General features: G+C 33.9%; 1 protein-coding gene across 22 annotated transcripts in view; it reads right to left on the bottom strand.

Annotated features, from left to right (window-relative positions):
- Positions 1–19,283, bottom strand: part of LRRFIP2 (LRR binding FLII interacting protein 2) — a 48,280-nt gene that overhangs the window by 8,660 nt on the left and 20,337 nt on the right. For 4 of the 22 annotated variants that reach the window (XM_015854969.2, XM_015854973.2, XM_015854968.2 and 1 more), the window contains 14 exons: positions 18,724–18,765; positions 17,772–17,837; positions 16,561–16,635; positions 16,053–16,100; positions 15,927–15,971; positions 14,591–14,638; positions 14,436–14,492; positions 11,763–11,870; positions 9,324–9,368; positions 8,542–8,646; positions 8,021–8,092; positions 3,066–3,236; positions 2,462–2,554; positions 614–706 (listed from right to left, as the gene is read on the bottom strand). In XM_015854969.2, coding sequence (XP_015710455.1) covers positions 614–706; positions 2,462–2,554; positions 3,066–3,236; positions 8,021–8,092; positions 8,542–8,646; positions 9,324–9,368; positions 11,763–11,870; positions 14,436–14,492; positions 14,591–14,638; positions 15,927–15,971; positions 16,053–16,100; positions 16,561–16,635; positions 17,772–17,837; positions 18,724–18,765 — 1,068 coding nt within the window. Of the gene's footprint in view, positions 1–613; positions 707–2,461; positions 2,555–3,065; positions 3,237–8,020; positions 8,093–8,541; positions 8,647–9,323; positions 9,369–11,762; positions 11,871–14,435; positions 14,493–14,590; positions 14,639–15,926; positions 15,972–16,052; positions 16,101–16,560; positions 16,889–17,771; positions 17,838–18,723; positions 18,766–19,283 lie in introns of those variants that run through there. The other 18 variants (XM_015854977.2, XM_015854972.2, XM_015854981.2 and 15 more) reach the window with 13 other exon arrangements.

The following is a 19,283-nucleotide window of genomic DNA, read 5'->3' on the forward strand; positions in this document are numbered from 1 at the left end:
AAGCTTAACAAGTATTCACTGAGACTTGTCTGCATTTTAACCCCTAGCACTTGCAGTTCCCTGAGTTTTCCGCTATCCCAATTAGTGGAAAGCAGACCATTTAAAAATCCAGTGATTCATAGGCAAACTGCTAAGATGGCAATAAAGGTAGTAGCCAAGTCACTAGGAAGGTTTGAACTCTTTTCAGGTTTTGAAAAATTTAATTTACCTTCATAAAGCCTAAAAGCGCTTAAAGTCATTTCAATTCTGCATAAAACTTTATCAGTGACATGTATCTGTGGATCAAAGGAACAATTTTTATATCTGTTAAGGATACGGAAACAGATACTTTTACAAGTCTTGACTATGTGTTAAAAATGCTCTGTAAAAGAAAAATTTATGCATAATGGTTAATTCCACGTTTTATGTATATTAATGTTATTCACCATTACGCAAGTAAAGAAAGTGGAGCTAATTTTCTCTCTTGAACGAGTTGACTGCAAAACATTTAAAATATTCACATTGTGAGTGGCCTTCATTTCTTTGAAGTACAAAGCATTCCTTGGGAGGAGGAGGGGAATTAGTCTACTTCTAAAATTATAAGAACATTTTTGTCCCCATATTTGTTTCCTACCCCTATTTTTTTATCTTTCCAATTAATTGTCTCCTGTAGATCAAACACCTCTTTGGTTATGCAATCTATATTCTGCTGCATGCGTTGATTCTCCTGTAGTAAATAGTATAAGGGAAGAATAGAAGAGGGAAGACGAGTAAGAAATGAAAAAAACAACAGAAATTCACATTTAAAGATAAAGGAAATAAAGCCGTAAAAGCCAACCAAAGAGTATACGAACAAGAGGTTAAAGAAAAAAAGAGTATGACTAAGTGTAGCGTAATATTTTTCATTTGAATTCATGCAAAAGAACTGTAATATTATTCCAGTTTTTCATGTCAAGGGCAGAATTTTGTACAGCTAGCATTACTGTTCTTCAGTAACAGTTCCCACTGCAGTTTGGAGATAACATGCCTTCTTCAGACAAACAATTCCTATGTGGTATTTTCCAGGCACCTTAAAGTACTGTTTGAAAGTGAATGTTCTATCCCACCTGCTAACTTCCCCAAGCCTCCCCCTTTCCCCCTCGCCCCCATCCCCCCCACAGACACACACAGTTTGTTATCTAGAAACAATCTTGTTTATGGAGAAAGACCTGAGAGAAATCACATAATGTAATACATTAGGAAGCTTACTGCCACAGAGCATACTTTAATTATGTAAGATAGTACTAATGCAAGAAACTTTAATAGATTTTTAGCCTGCACTTGCATTCAATAAACTACCATTGGTGGTAAATACTTCATTAAATAAACAAAAAGCTGGCTTTTAGCCAATAAAGTTAAAATTTAAATTGGTGTTTGGAAGATACTGACCATTAACAATGAAAAAAATAAATCTAGAATTAACTGCTGAAGAGAGTATTATATATATATATATATATAATACATCCTTCACATAATCTGCCTTCAAAACATTGCAACATTAGGCCAAAACAGTAAGAAGTATCATAGTATGTGGACAAGTTGCAATAACCAATACTGTTCAGCAAAGAAATTTAGAAATACAGTAAATGCACAGGACACAATAGGAAAAGATGAACTATTGCAGGAGAATCATTATCAGCTGATACTGATAATTAAGCTGACAAGCACAGTACAAATATATCTACGGAATTATAGCTAGTCTAGGAACTAGTTATGTTAAGCTGGCAAAAAGCACTTGCTTTAGTGCTTTTTACACACTTCGCTTGACAAGCGGTTTTACTAGTGTTTAACAAATAGAGGACTCTCTTGAAAGCATAAAGAAGAATATTTGAATCAAACATCCAGGAAGTCGAATATATTTGCTGACTGCTTTCAGATATTTTAATCATTATATTTCAAATATAGCACTACACTACAAAAGAAAAAAAACAGCAACATGTTTATGACCCAGTAACACTGACAGACGTTGCTGTAATTATGCTTGACTGGAAAGCAAACAACATTAATTACTGAAACCTCCAGTGGATGATGGTCATAAAAATCAGAAATAGCTGAAGTGGAAATTTTGGGAAAAAGAAGAATAATTTGTATTATCCACGTTTCAGAACTTTTGGTTGTGTGAACAGAGTTTGGTTATACAAGCATTATCTCTATTCTCAGAAGAAAGTACAATTACAAGGCACATTCACGTGAGAATCACACTTACCAAACAAATAAAGGATTTTCTAATATGTAACACACATGAAAATCTTTCAGGGACATTCTTACCTTCAAAAGCCAAGAGACTGATTAGTTTAAATCCTATTCTCTAAAACAAGATAAATTCTTTATTAAAAACGGGAGTTAATATTTTAGCTATTTTTGTGTGTGATGACTATTGCTGTTTAAGTCTTACTCTGATTTGTACAAGTTTCATCATGCATAATTACCACACATAACATACCTCTATCAATTCATCTCTTTGTCGAAGGCCCTCTTTAAGTTCATCCAGTTTATGCTGTAGAACCTTGCATGCATGTTTCTCCCTTTCCAATTCCTGTATCAAATTCATGATTTTTATTTATTTGTGGTTGGACATGCATTTTAAATACACTTAAGTTAAACTTACTGGTCTATCACAACATGACATTATCTGAGAAACCCCTGTAACAACTTAAGAAATTCTAACTACGTAACATCTAACAACCACAGATTAATTTTTTATTTAAGTTCTCCAGATTCTTACTGCACAGAAAAGACATTTAATAAGATACAGAACGGAGACAAAAGACTTTATAAAGACTTTTTATGCATAATAACAATGATACCAAGTTTACATATGTATTGCTTGAAAAAAAAACTACCACATAGATTTTTTGTTTCCAAGAAAGTGTGACCAAACTCATCCTATTCAGTTCTGTCATATCTTGCTTTAGTGTTTGGATTGATTCTTCTGTTAATCCAGAGGTTTTTGACTGCTTCTTACTGAGAAGTAGAGGCTTCCTATGAACTATCCTTGTAGAGGGTTGGGGGCAGAGGGGAAAGAAAACCACCTGAAAAATCAGTACCTTTATCTTCTCATCATTTTCCCTGCTCAACTCCGCTATTTGCTCTTCTTTCTCCACAAGTACATCCTTTAGAGTATCTACTTGGTATACCAAGTTGTTTTTCTCATTGTCTAGTTGAGCATTGGAAACCATAGCTTTCTTGTACTTCTCTTCAACTTCAGCTAGGGAATCCTATAGGTACGAGAAATAGTTACATTTAACTTTTTTTATTAATTGCTTTAATAATAAAAATCAAAGTGTTAACTGTTACAGTCAAGCTCTGTGACTAATTTTGTTTCTGATCTATTATTTCTGTAACATATTTATGGATATAAAGCTCAATTTCCATTATTCACATTATGTTATAGACAGCAACACAGATAATTATCATAACACGTATGAAAATTATAAGGTAGTATTCCACTTGACATTTTCTGCTTTGCAAAATTCATAACTTAACTTAAAAGAACAAAGTATCATCATATTATTTACTTCATACTCAGTGCATGCACAGGAAAACACCTTGGAACACAGCAAGAAATCTGAAAACTCAGACAAACGACTGCAAATGTCTACAGAAACATCTCGCAGAGTAGCTTTAACTTTATTCTCATTATATAAGAAAGGCTTTATAATCTAGATTCCAAGTTTAAAGGTAGACACACCTTTTTAGTAATTATGATTATTTCACCTTAAACTGTTTTATCTTCCTACTTTTAAAGAGTAGAATAAATAAGATTTTCTAAGAAATACAAAGTCATGCATAGGTATCATAACATTATATGTAATTATTTATCCATTTTACAACCAAATTTCTTTTTTAGGAAGCCATCCTTAAAGCGCATAATTTCTTTTCAAACATGATCACACAAATTTACACCTATACCAATACACTGAATTCTGGAATTCTGTGCTGAGAAATACAGTATTACAAATTCCAGAAGAAATAATTCCAGAAATGTCCAGATATACTTCAGAATACACAACAGGACATAAGTAGGATTAAGAAAGGTACTGTTATCATCCAGGAGACAGAAAATAAGTAGCAAAGAAGAGTAGTTTTGGGCCCCTCACTGCAAGAAAGACATCAAGGCCCTGGAACGTGTTCAGAGGAGGGCAACAAAGCTGGTGAGGGGTCTGGAGCACAGGCCATATGAGGAGAGGCTGAAGGAGCTGGGAATGTTTAGCCTGGAGAAGAGGAGGCTCAGGGGAGACCTCATTGCTCTGTATAACTTCCTGAAGGGAGGTTGTAGTGAGCTGGGGGTCGGCCTCTTCTCTTGTGTCATTAGTGATGGGACTAGAGGGAATGGTTTCAAGCTGCGGCAGGGGAGATTCAGGATGGACATTAGGAAGTATTACTTCTCAAAAAGGGTGGTCAGGCACTGGAATGGACTGACCAGCTGGTGGAGTCACCGACCCTGGAGGTGTTCAAGGAACAGTTGGATGTTGTGTTGAGGGACATGGTTTAGTGGGAGCTATTGGTAATAGGTGAATGGTTGGACTGGATGATCATTCAGGTCTTTTCCAACCTTAGTGATTCTATGATTCTAAGATTCAGGATGAGATATAACAAATAATGAAAAAATAAAGACCACTTATCACCTATAAGCACATTCAGATAATCCAAGTCTTAGATTTTAAAATGTGATTATGCAATCATGACAAATTCTGTAGCAACTGGTAAAACATCAAGAGACAGTAAACTTTTCCAAGACTTCTAAGAATAATTCTATTTGGAAGGAAAAGAAAAATAATATGAATCATACAAGATGAATGATATAATTCTTCTATATTTCACAGATTTAACAAAAGCAACATCAAAAACACCAGAAATAATGCCTATTATTGATCATTTCTGAGAGTGTCTTGAGCAGAATCATACAGTAATGTATGTTGGCAGCGGTCCCTGAATACCATCTGGCCTAACCTCCCAATTAAAGATGGGCCAAGATCATGCTGATTAGAGCTTTCCCCAATTTGCTTTGGAGTAATCTCCAGGGATGGCAGAGTGCACAACTTGACTGAGTAACTTGTTCTAGTGTTTGACTACCTCCCTTGTGAAAACTCTTTCTTGAAATCAGATTGGAATTCCTCTTGTTACAATACAATTTTTGTCTGTTGCATCTTGCCCTACCACTGTTTGCCTCTGTATGCAACCTGCTCTGTTTTCTCTGCATCTCCTTTCAGGCAGCTGAAAACATCAACGAAATGACCCCATGCCCCATTTTAACAAATCCACATTCCTCTTATTTTATACCATATGTTCCAGAACAGTAGAACAAGAACTAAGAAAAAAAGCAAGCAATGCTTGCAAAACAGATGCCTAACAGCCTTAAAAACAAAAGAACAACAACAAAAAAAACTTAGTTGGAACTTAGAAGGTCAAATTAAAATGTAATTAATCAGCAAGTTAAAGCAGAAAAATCTGCATTTGTGGAAGAGGAATAAATTGATATTGAGACAGAAGAGTCTGCTAAGAGGACATGGTCCAACCGTTAACCCATCACCTGGCCACCATGTCATCCCTAGGTGCTATAAACTACCCTTTTGGGGTGGTAGGCTGTGCAAGGATGGCTTCAGGATATAGCAACAGATGTTCTGGATTAGGTATGAATACTCACAGCAAAATCTACCTATACGGTCAATTATTAACTCTGTATAAAAAGTGATCAAAACACCTGAGAAGCTTTTGAGATTAAACCAACTGCAGGACAAAACACATTTTTCCTTTTAGCACTGGAAAAATATTCATATGTATACAATTTTCATGCTATGTCCTCCTCTTGCTTAAGTTACCATAGTTCATTTTTTTGCAATTACTGATTCCATGATTTGTTTTTTGTAAAGCCCCATGTTCCCCTACGGTGCAAGAATTGCATGCATTTTTAGTAATATTCCAGTTCTGCAAGAAGTAATAGGGATTTGGAAGAGTTTCTGAAAGACCTGGATGAGGATGTAGGATGCCTGAGAATGAAGCAGTGGAAATAGGCTTGAATGGAAATAGATAATAAAACTCTGTACATAACCTGTAAATAAAAAGAAATACCGTCAATAATTCTATCAGGAAAGCCAAAGGGCTGGGCAAATAAGACTAAACAAAGCAGACATCAAGACAGAGCTCCATAAAATGCATTAGAGAAAAATGTTAAAGAAAATAATTCCTTTTCTAGCTGCTGCAGGAGAATACAGAAAGAGCTAGCAAAATGGGGGCAACCTGAGACATTAGAAGATGTCACAACTGACTAAATCAGAAGCAGTCAGACTACTGTTTACTGAGCTGACCCAGATTTGTAGCCAAGTAGAAAACTTTTTTGTAGCTAGAAGGATGCGCAACTACAGAGATATGCAAGTTAGTGAGACTACCCTTCACTGTTACCCAGCCAATGGAAAAACACGAGAAATAGAAACAAGTACCATAGTAGCTCTTTTTAAACAAAAGAAAACAGCAGCAGTTGAGAAGAAGGCAGTATGTTCCTAACTAAACAGAAGGGTTCCTGAAAAAATTTCTCTAAATTAACTTAAAAATAATAATAATTTTAATTACTTTAATAATAATTAAAAATAGTACAAAATGTATTCAATCTTAAGTCTATCATAGATCAAAGATCTTACTGTCTACTGTACGCCCGTGCTCTTTGACAACTCTAACAGATAATATACAAAAAACAGTGCTAATTAATGACAGAATTGTCATTACAATTGACACACTGGTAAACATGCAGAAGCGTAAGAGGAAGACCCACTGTGAAAGTATTATGCAATCTCTAAGTTAGTACAATCATAGCTAAATCTGACAATCTAGCAGGTCTCCAAGTCTGTTGAGGAAAACCTTGAAAATGCAAAAGAAGTTCAAGTCTTTAAAATATCAACTTTGTACCAACTCTAATACTCCTTGAAATCTGTTTAATAGTCAATAGCAAAAATAGTTAAAGTAGAAGTTACTCAACCTCTAAAGAACAACATTTTTGCTACCTTGAACAGCTCAAATTACATATTTGTTCGTTATTAGAATGTTATCTGCCATATTGTTTAATTAAGAAAAGGAAGCTATTAAATACCAACATTATATGCTGTAGTAGCAAGAAGCTGTCACTGGATTCTTCGTCTATATGGATGTGAAGCAAGTATGTTAAGAGCTCTTTATTTTATACAAAGACACTCATGACTAGATAGCAGGAAAGAGAACAAATCCTGGAAAAGATATTGTAAGTTGAGTGATTGCTTATAGTTTCCCTTCAGGGCAGAACAGAGACCGACCAATTGTATTTTAGATTCACTGCAAACTGTTAATTGTGGTTAAGTTCACAAAACAAAAGCGTATTAATTTAAGCAAGCCAAAATACAGATAAATCTCATTAACCCAAAACGGAAAATATCAATCTATGATTTAAGGAGATATAACTGGAAATGCAAACCACAGCAATCAAACAATAATTATCTTTCATAACTGCAGTCTACAAACAATCCAAACAAAATAATATCCTCTTGCAAGCAACATGCCTGCCTACATGTATATATTTCAAAGGCAGTACCTTCAGTTTTGCTTTATGAAAACATACTACTCCGTGGAAATTATAAGAATAATTAAGTTATTCATCATAGCTGTATCTTACTTCTTTCTTCCCCATCCTACATATAGCAACTACTCTGAATATCCATTTATTTGCTAACAAAGTACTAAAAAAGCACATTAAATCTCTTAAAATCTTATCACAAAAAATTCTCTAAAATGTGAAAGTTAAAATAATGTTAATGTAAACCAAATAATTATTTTATATGTACAATGAGAAAGCTGATCTGAATATTTTATCCTAATGATAACTTCATCTGACACTCCCTGTGCATTAAGTTAGGTACATGCTTTAAAGAAATTTAAGAACTTGTTAGTAAAGCTTTATACAGTTAGTAGAACCAGTGATATCTCCATTACCCCAAAATATCCATACAGAATGCATGCATGGGAGAAGCCCTAATACCTTTAGTTCTTTAAGTCCCTGCATGTATCTCCCCTCTACATCGTGTATCTGGTCCTTAAGATCATAGATATCCTGCAGGACATAGAACCATTGCATAAGAAGTATGGGGTAATGCATTTGTAATTGAAAGATCATCAAAACGTTTATGTGCGTTTTTTTTCTAATGCCAAATCCTGCAGTAATTTCCAGAAACTGTATTTTATTCACAACAACCAGATGGAAATTCAGAATTTGTTTGCATCACTGAATCCAAGCTATGATTATTAAAACAGATCTCAAACAGGATGTCATTATTTCAAATGTGACATAAACAAATTCTTCTACTAAAATAAACTATCAGCGACATAAATGCTGATCAATACAACAAATATCAACATTAAAAAAAATAAACTTTTCCCCCTGCTTGAAAATTAAATCTTCATAGCATTTTCTTACTATTACGAAACCAGAGACAAAAACATTCCTCCCAACTACAAACACAATTTTAAGCTAGATCCAAATTCTCTGATGAGGCAGTTTACCCGTAATTCACTGAGGGAGGCATCAGGATCCAATAGACTGCTTGTATCTCCACTTCCTCTCCTAGATGAGTTGCCACTCAGAGGAATTGAATTGCGAGATGATGGCTTAAAGAAGGGAATACATTGCATCAGGTATGATATACTGGTATACTTTAGTCTTTATAAATCACTTTCATAATCGCAAAGCACTTTTCTCTCCTCTTCACTTTTTCTTAGAATTATTTTCCACCAAATGTTTTCCAGCACTTGTTACTTCTTGATTAAACATTGGTTTCTGTTTATGCTCATCTGATTTACAAGAAGCTTAAAGAACAGGATGTAGCAGAACAGAAGGAAACAGAAAACATCAGTTATTGTAACATTTCAAGTTTATTTCCAATTTTCTGTTCAGGAGATACCCACAAGGAGGCTGTTGGTGCCAAAAGCACTACTAAGAATTTTCTGTCACACAGGATTCAGAAATCTCCAATGGAACCCAACTTCTCTGTTTTTAAATTCTTAGTCTCTTAAAATACAACTTTTCCTGGTGAATGTTTTACCCAAAAAAGAATGCTACAAGAAATAGATACTTAGAAGAATATTAAAGAATAACATTATTTACTTTGGGAATAAGATGCAATGCATTATTTTTGGTAGAAGAAATATGTCTACAGTTATTTCTTTGAAAGGTCTTAAAATACACTCCACAAAGAAAACACATTTCTACATTTAGAAAAACTTCAACGTTTTTAAATTGAGGGATGAATACCAGCAATCAAAGAATTCAATACAAAAATTCTTACCCTTGAAAAAATTTCTGAATGTGATTTTTCACTCTTTTCTTCCAGCTGAAAAAGAGAAGGAAAACTGGTCAAAATGCACCTTTTGCTACAAAGGACTACTAAAAAGCACTATTCTGTTCAAACATATTGAAAAATATTTGAGAACAAAAAGTGAAAAGAAACAGAAATATCAAAAGTTAACATAGATCAAAATGCATGGAAAAAGTACAGCCTCAAAGTGTAGTTTTTACCTTAACTGCAAAATAAATGAATGCTTGTAAAGAAAAAAGCCAGAAGCCTTTTACTAAGTTTTCCAAAGAGTAATTACTTAGAATAAAGTACTGAACAAAACAAGTTCCATTTGCTTTACATTTGCACAGTAGTGACTACAACACTCGGTGGCATAACAAAGATTCATGCAAGTGCACTTCAGAGAATCAGTGACACCAATGTGAATGGTCCAGTTATTTGCAAATACATTTGCTACCTCTAACTCTTCAGTAAAACCAGAAGTTGCATAAGGACAAGAACAATTCAAATGAAAGCTCTGATTTATTAAAATAATTTTGATTTTTTTTTTTTTTTTTTGGATTGGAGCCTGAGTAAACAAATATCTCCCCCACTTCACCTCCATCCAACTTTCTATTTCAGAACCTTTGATAATCCAGACTTGCACTATAGACTTGCATAGTTTCAGCACTTAAGTGAAACAAAGCAGTGAAATTTAATGAAGACTGTAACACACTGATGAATACTTTTTAAAAGCATGATCTCTTCAAAAGCTTGTTTCTCCAAAACCACCCATTTCGCTCTTAGCCCAGTGACAGCAGATTTGGAAATCTACTATTATCACAATAAAAACAAATGTTATTATATGAGATCTTTTTCTGTCTTCTAGGGTTTCTACAGGTTTACTATGCATTAAAACCTATCACCCCCAACGATCTGCTGAAATGTTAATTGGTAATACTTGTCACCCCCATGATGGTAAAAATGATATGAAAAATCCAGATGATCTTAAGTATCATTTGGAAAGACATAGCATTATTATAGTCTACATTTACATTAAGAATAAGCAGTTTTACATACTCCAAATAATTTATGTAGCAACAATGATAAAAACAACTGAGAAAAATAACAGTTCTTTGTCTCAGCTTCCACACTTCCTCTCAGCAGAACAAGCTTGAGTAAAAGAGCTTTACTATAAGTTTAAAAAAAACTAAGATTTAAAACTGATAAATGATTGCTCTCTGTCATCCTTTGGCCACATACAGAGACAAATATAATACTACAATACAAGTTATGCAGTACTATATGACTATTAAGTAATCAAAATGTGGAATCACAGAAACAGCAGTCGTAAGGGTAATCTCTAGTAGTCATCTAGTCCAGTCTTCCAATGAAAGCAGAGTTGCTGCAAACATAAATCCAGGTTAGCTTTTATTTATAGGCTCTGTGTGGTTAACTTTCACCAGCTCCTGAGGATGGGGATTCTCCAACCTTGTGGTAACCTGTCTGAGTGCAGCACTAATCTCCTTATGGAGATCCTCCCAGGCTCTAGTCCTGAGAAGTATCATGAGGTTGTAAGATGTAAGTTAAGAAGTGTTTGGCTTTTACCCAATTAAGCAGTGGCAGCTGCTAGTAGGTCAGGTAACCTTCCCTCTGCCCAACTAGACAAGCCCAGTTCTCCCAACCTTTCCTCCTATGGCATATGCTAGTCCCGATCATACAAAGACAAGGTTAAAAACAGAAAATTCCGTATTCTTTCCATTATTATGCATAAAAACATTAAGTGACAAAGTTTTTTATAATTAACAGCAATAAAAAAACAAAGGCAACTAGGTGTTGGAAGCTCAGATTAAAGAAAAGCACAGAAAAAACTGTCACCCCAATTTTCCTGTAACAAGCTCCGTTAACCTAGGACTCAGTGCAAGAGCACAGATGGCAATGAGTGCTTTAATAAAGGATTCTTAGAATCTCTCACAATGGATTATTGAACACTAGAACGTGCTAATAAGAGCACACTTAAGTCTATTTTTGTCATTAGAACAAATATTAGTACCCCAAAACTCCACAAGGAAAAACTAGGTATTGCTAACTTCATAAAATAAACTTCCACAAGAAAAAAAAATATATTTTTGCATTGAAGAGATGCTTAAACTTATCACTTATTAAAAAAAAAGTGAAGTATTAAGACGTTACATGCTTCAAGCAACAGGCAAAGTCTCCTTGAAATAAAACAACATGCAACATGAAACAGTTTTTAGGAAATTCATAGACTTAAGAGACATATTTATACACATCACAGCATTTAGCCCCCATCCTTCAACAAGCAATCTTATTTGACAAAAGAACTCTGAGTTCTTTTATAGCATTTACTCCTTTGTAGAATAAAAACAAAATCCATGGTTAATAAGTTTGTTGTATTTGGCACAATATGATAACAAGCATTACACTCACACTATTCAAACCTTGGATATCATCTGCATCAGAAACAATGCTTCCCCTGCGGTTGGAGCGACTGAAATAGTCAGCAGCAGTTTCACTTTTATCAGAAAAATCAGAGGACTTGAGAAAAAAAAAAAACATAGAATAAGAAGGTTGAAAGAGAACTGAAGATTGTATCACTGAATCAATAAGACTTTTTTTCTGCAATATAACAGCAACTGACATTTTCATTGTTACAATTTATTCCTGCATTTTAAGAACTGCAAACTATTATTTTCTGAATTTTTGATACGTTAAGTGTGTCTATAGAAATAAAAGTGTGTCTATAGAAATAACTCACATGCCACACTGTTATCAATACGTTAGCCATGCATAATTTTAAGTTCTCTTCAAATTTACTATTCTGATCATTGTTTAGCTAGGTGTTTTTCTAAAAGACCAATAAATATTTATTATTGACTCATTTTCTGCAATTTGAGTAATATAAGGAGTACAGTCAGACACACAAAAATGGCTTGGAATTGGTAGCGTCAAACTACATAAATCCTTAAAAAAAATAAAAAGAATAAAATTGCAAATGATAGGAAAATACAGTCTGAAGTCAAGAAGCAGAATATTTTTCTCTGCAAATGCAGTTTCTCCTTTGGATCACACTCTTAGCCAATCTAATCTGGGCTTTCACTCCTTCAGTTATAAGAATCTTTAAAACAGAATATAGGTTTCCTCCCCGAAGCCACCCTCAGGTGTCAGACGTCGAAAAAGTGAGGGGTAAAAGTGCTCACATTATTTGCAGAAAAGGCAAGAGAGAAACACATTACAACCACTACAACTGCCATAGGAATTCAAGTGAAATATTTTTAAAAAAACACATTACATATGTTAAATGGGTTAGTGTGAACAACACGTTTAGTTTTAAAAGTACTTAGAGAAAAGAAACAAAACCTTTAAATAGTTTGAAAATACATGGCCACCATTCAACTTTCACCATTAAGAATTAACTCAGAACATCTTTGTACTTGATATAAATACTGCATGTAACCTCATCATGGCAAGATCAGAGAGAACACAGTTCTCCCCATTTCATCATCTGTACATCACAAGGACTGAAAACATACCCTTGTGTTTAAGTAATTGTGATTCTTCTATTTTTATATTTTATAATAGATGAAAATAATGTTTGAATGTTTGTCCAAGAAATTTGTACAGAACAAATGAAAAATATGTTCTGTGAGGAAAATGAAGGAACTATGCTTTTAATTAAAGTAAAATAAAAAGAAATAAAACCTTAAAGTAAAATAAATTGCTTATTCAAGCTTAAAAAACAACTATTTAGGCAGCATTTTTCTCACCAATAATAGGGACTTTATTATTATTATTATTTATTTAAAGAGAAACAGTTAAGCCAGAAGGCTGAGCACTGAATACGGCTCATATTAAAAACAAAACAAAACAAAAAAAAAAAATTTAAAAAAACCTAAAGCACTAAACAACACATTTATTCTCTCAATACAAAGCCAAATGGAAGGCACAGTAATGGTTCAAAACACACTTTGACTGCGAGTAAAACTTAATAGTATGCATCTTCATGGTAGCCAGTGGGAAGGAAAAAAAAGAATTGCTCAGGTGCTCCTAAAAAGTTACCATGATTTTACTCTTAACGTAAAGATTTGTTTCATTACTGCTACCTTCATAAAATGCATCTTCAAAAGCTTCAACAAAAAACTTAAGAGAAACGTTTTCCCAGTGCACTAATTCTGTCTCTGAATCCTCTCTTAGAAGGCAGTCAGCAACGTAACTAGTAAACTGGCAGGCACACCCACATCTTTCTCTTCAAGGGATTTTCAGATAGGGAGCACTATGGACTTGTACAGTCACTATCCAATGGACTTCAGAGATGGATGGCTATAACTCCTAAGATTTGGAACACTATACAAAAAAGTTAAAAGCCTATACTTTTTCCTATACTCTTTAAAATTTAGTCTGAGGTCTTTTGTAGCTGCAAAATGATCAGTTTCTGACAAATTTTCCTCTCTAAAACTGTTAAGAACGTGAAAAATGAAAACACAACTATTTCAATTCAACCCACACAAAATGCCGACGTTCTTTCCTGGGGTAGTATCACAGACGAGCAGTTGCACCATTAAAATCAAGACAGTTGTTTTTGGGGCAGAAACATGGTGTAGCTACTAAAAATCATTTTGCAGCACAGAAGTTTGGAACAACAGTTTTAACACAATAGGCAGGAACTAACTGATCTAATTTTTAAGTACCAGTCACCAGAAAAAGTGAGCTGATTACTTCTTAGCGCACGATACAGTGAAGTTGACATTAGTCCTCTTTCCCCCCCAAAAGACTTTTTCCATGTGCTGGCTCCAGGTGTGACATAAGGTGGTAACTCCACAAAGTACTGTACTTCAGCACTTAGTTCTTTCCAGTTCTGTACATTGCAGATATTTGAGAGATGCTTACAACAGGAAATTCCTTATTGTTTCTTTACATTACTATTTCACTGCCAGAAGCTCGCACCTTGGTAAAATTTACATCTCTGATAAACAGCAAGTTTTTAATAAAACACTAAAAATCTAACTTATGTGTTCATCAGTAAAATGACTCACAGTGCAAATACTCATAGCTGTTGTGTGTTAGTACCAAAGCATTCAGCAAAACATGCAAAGGAATGCTCACCACAGGACTACTTCGAATTGAGCTTGCTCTTGAGGAATGCCAACTGTATTCAGATGGCTAAAGAAAAGTTTTGAAGATTTTCATAATTTTTATTGATTTATGTCTCCAGAAAACCAAAATTTTGAAGGAAGCAACCAAAAACCTGTAACACTTACAGTGCAAGAACTATATGTGCTGTGTAATCCATCACCATACAAAGATGCCTAAGAAACAGAGGGAATGACATGCCATTTATATTCTGACTCAGAAATTAGTCATACACTCACACACTGAAATGCACTGATAAATTAAATCTCATTCTTATTGTCTTAGCCAGCTAAGCATTTTCCAGTTAGTAAATGGAATTTCTATATTTTTTGAAGGGATGGAGAACAGCTTTTAGGAATTGCCAATAGCATTTCCCCCAACTAATATGGATGCCTACTCACTAATATAATCTAAATTTCAGTGAAAAAAATGAGCTAAATTATTTTTAAAAGTCAACCTATTTCAGTAAAAATGAATATTTAAAGTGAAATTTGTTTTTAGAAATTGCAAACTATCCTGAGAACTGAAGTCATATCTTACACTTATCCATCTTGGAAGCCCATGCAGTTTTTCCTGAAGAATTTTTTGGAGCGCAAGGCTGAAATCTGTTTATGTATGGAATAATAACAGAAGCTCTGGGCAACAAGTTAAATGAAAATTCACAGTCTCATGTTGCCTTTTCCTACCTCTGGAGCTATCTCCAATAGAAATTAAGAATTATATGTAGTGGCAGTTATCACAGTCTCATTCTCTCACTGGTTCTTCTAACATTACAACAAAAACACGACATCAAGAAGCAAACTGCTTGCAATTCAAGTGCATAAGTGCATACAAATATTACATTTTAAAAACTTGACCATTTTCTTACATTGTTCCAGAACTTCTCTAGGTGGCAGCTAATTTAGATTGGAATTACTGCAGCAATAAAAGGCATAAAGTTCAAGCACACATGGTACCTTTTAAATAGAAGCTTTATAAAGCTACTTGCCACTCTTGTTCTGGCTGCTTTGTACTTTGTAAAGATGTCCACTTCCACTTTTTCATGCTCACAAGTTGTAATTCTGGCATCTTACTTGAAAGTACAGGAGATGTATTTACCACAAATTTATGTAATGTCCTGACAATGATTCTCTCATTCAACTGCTAGATCTTTTTTTTTTTTAAAATATCACACATGCAGATGTTGTTTAGCATGCTTGGATTAACTTATTCTAAGGCCAGTATTCTTGAACATACTGCTGTATTCATAAACTAAATGTTCGTCTGTAAAAAGATCATAAAATACCAAAGATAAAAGTAATTAAAAGGGGGAACCTCGCACTTAAGGACACTGAACTGAACCCAAAACAAAACTCACAAACTGTCTATATTTCAGAGCACAAAAATAATGCACGCGTAATACTGTCAAGCCACACGGCCATACAATACAAACTTAAGGCAACCGTGCAAATGGGGCTTACGAACCAAACTGACACTTCTTATCAAACCAGTGTTTACAGAAGGAGACACCTATAAAGGAAAGTGTAATTTTAATTTTCAAGGACCATTAAAACATGAAGAGAAAAAAAAAGTCTTTCATGTACTACTAACCCTGTAACTCCTAGTTGTTGCCACAGGATCACTGTATAGAGAAGACGACTGTAACGTGAAGAACAGAGAAAAGAATAGGGAAAGAAACATTTTCTGTATACAGCAGATGTTTTTATCCATTGCTTTATATTCATTAAAAGTTCTAAAGATTGAAGAAACCTATTACAGCTGTAAAATTTGTAAGATCTTCTAAGAAAAGTATGGGAAAATCCACTACCTTTGAAAACATAACATACAACTTTCATTTCAATAGTCTAGAACTTTTATCAAAAAAAAAAAAAGTAATAAATTAAGTAGTATTTAAAAGACACCAATTTCCTTTGGATACTTACTTAAACATGCCCATGAACATACTTGCAGTTACTATCAGATGCAATGTACCCCCATCAGACTGTTTATTTATCACTTACAGTAAACTACAATGAAGTAGCACACCGGGGCTAAATTTTTAACATGCTTTATACTCTTATAATATATTAAGCAACAAATATATTAAGAAAAGACAGACCCGAGTATGGTAGGAAGGAATCGGTTTACTATATTTAAGGCTGCTATAGTTTCTTTGATCATGGTAAAGTCCACTCTGTGAAAGGGAAAGAAAAAGAAAATAAACAGTAATATTGCATAACTACGATGAAGGACGGAAGGACGGAAGGACGGAACAGGTGTTCTATTACAGTATAGCCCAGCTATTCCCATGTTCAGAAACTGGGATCTTTTTTCCATATATTAACATATGCCATACTTTAAAAGTCTTGTCCAAAGTAGTAAACAGTTGCGTTACACTCCCTTATAAGAAAACCCTAAAAAGTTTGACAAATCCTGACTCACTCTCTCTCTCTCTCTCTCTCTCTCTCTCTCTCTCTCTATATATATATATATATATATATATATAAAGAGACAGAACTCACTAATAATTACTACAATTGTTTATTTGAACTTTCTTTTTCCATTAGTAACCAACTTATATCAGAACCTGGAGGGAGAGAAGAATCTAATAGGGGATGGATGTCTGTATAATCACCATTAGTCCATAGCCTAACACTGTGCTTTGCACCAGGCACAAATTCTGAGGTCTTGCAGTTAAAATTCTGGCTTATTGTCATTGCCTTTATATGTTTCCCAGATAAAAAGCATACAAAAGTTATTTTAGCATTATGTCAACACACATGTCCACTGCTTTAACCCCTGCTAAGTCATCAGTTGTCAACATTCTCTGAAAAACTGCTTTCAAAGTATTTAATTTCTTGGCACTATGTTCATACCATACACTGGATTTTTTAGAAGAGTGTTCAGAAGATCACATCAACCCATATCTTTCCCAATAACTCACTTGAATGACGTAAAAGTTTATGGTAAATATTACTTTACTAATTCAAAGCTACATTTAAACTTTTAACAAGTAGTGGTCAAAGCATTAGTAGTAAAGCATTTATTTCTGTTCTGACCGAAAAGTTCACAGAAGTGCCACTTCCAAACCATTTGAAAATGCTTCTCACTGAATAGTATTTTTTATTCAGATGAGTTCTATCCACATAACCCTACTGACATAGCTTAAAACACTCAACTTGTCAGAATTTGGTCAACACTACAAGTTCCTTTATTAAAAAGAAACAAACATATCAGCATGCTAACCAATTTCTTCATGTACTGTATTAATCTATATAACAGTCTAGACAGTTAGTATATTTATAATAAATATTATCATAGAAAACTAACCAATAAATCTTTATGGGAATAAGTAGTTTTCTTCTTTGTACTGTGGGACTCACTGTAAGCATGACTCTAAGAATAAAATTTAGAAAAATTAATGCCACTACATAACAGCAGCTTCATTCTTAGAACACAAAAGGTCAAACTAGAATTCAAGATACTACATGACTAGAAAAATAGGCCATACATCTAACACAGTATTAAAAAAAAAAAAAACAACCAAAAACAGTAAGTGGAATTATAACCATCGTTATCTTTGGTTAGAACAGACTTTGCTTGAGTCAGTATGTACCTTTCACAAGTAATGTAAAAGCAATATTCAACTTAAAAATGCTTAATATTACAGAGTATTTTAAACACTGTACTGTGCTGCGTATTTGCAGATAAATAAGATAAGCAAATTCAGCCTCTTAAGCTGCTAACATGCTTCTTTGGGAGATATTGGTGCTTGATTTTACTTAAGGACATGCACACAAATCTTACTTGCTTTAATACCATGCCAGAACTACAATCACGTAATGGCAAGAAGGTGTACAAACCACTTGCTTTTTTCTCTAGACTGAAAAAACAGTATATTTCATTAAGTTTAATTTTCTTTATGAAATATAGAATGCAAATGTGTCCATATGGATGCAGGTTGCTTTTTTTCATTATGTCCTCTGTAAGATGCACTTAGTTACACTCAAGGTCTAGCTATGACTGAAGTGCCTACTGCAAAATAGCTGTTATGTTGTCTATGTTACTTCATTAAACTTTTTCCCCACAGAAAGCTTATGCAAGCACCCTGTGGAAAGCATTAAAATGATATTAGTATTCTTAATCATTAAGTGTGATGGTAATAATCTTCCTTTAAAATCATTTTTAAAGTAGCAGGTTAGTGTCATTATGTCATTACACTGCAGAAAAAGAAATCACGAAGTCTTCATTCATACAATAAACACACAAAGCGTTAACATACAGGGACTGAATATCTTGCAGGTCTATCCTTAGCACTGTCATACTGAAATTAAAAGAAAAAGAAATGAAAATGCTTACTTACAAAAGGAAAACAAAACAGGAAAATAAAAAACCCAACAACAACATGAAAAAAAGAACATACATCTTCGGTTTACACAGAAAGCTTGCTCTTTTTCAATCAGAAATTTATAGCTCTAACTTAGTTACTCTGATTGTACATCATGCACAATCCAAAATGTTATTCATTATCAGTCTAAGATTTCTTAAAGCAAAAATAAACAGAAATTGAAGATGAGTCAAGAACACAATAATATGTTAATAACATGCTAGAGCACTACCAAGTGTCAGTTTTGATGCGAATTACTGAGAGGACTTCAAGAAAATTAATCTTTCTTATCTACTGGAATTTCTGAAAATTCTGCTGAATTTAACTTGTATCTTAACTACAAAGCATTAACAGTTTACCAAAAACATTTATATTTTCATGTAGATATTTACTGAAAAACTGCCCCAAGCTCTGAGTAACACAAATTAGACTCAAATACAGATTTCTGAAAAAGT

This window comes from Coturnix japonica, chromosome 2 (genome assembly GCF_001577835.2).
Source record: "Coturnix japonica isolate 7356 chromosome 2, Coturnix japonica 2.1, whole genome shotgun sequence".
NCBI lineage: Eukaryota > Metazoa > Chordata > Aves > Galliformes > Phasianidae > Coturnix > Coturnix japonica.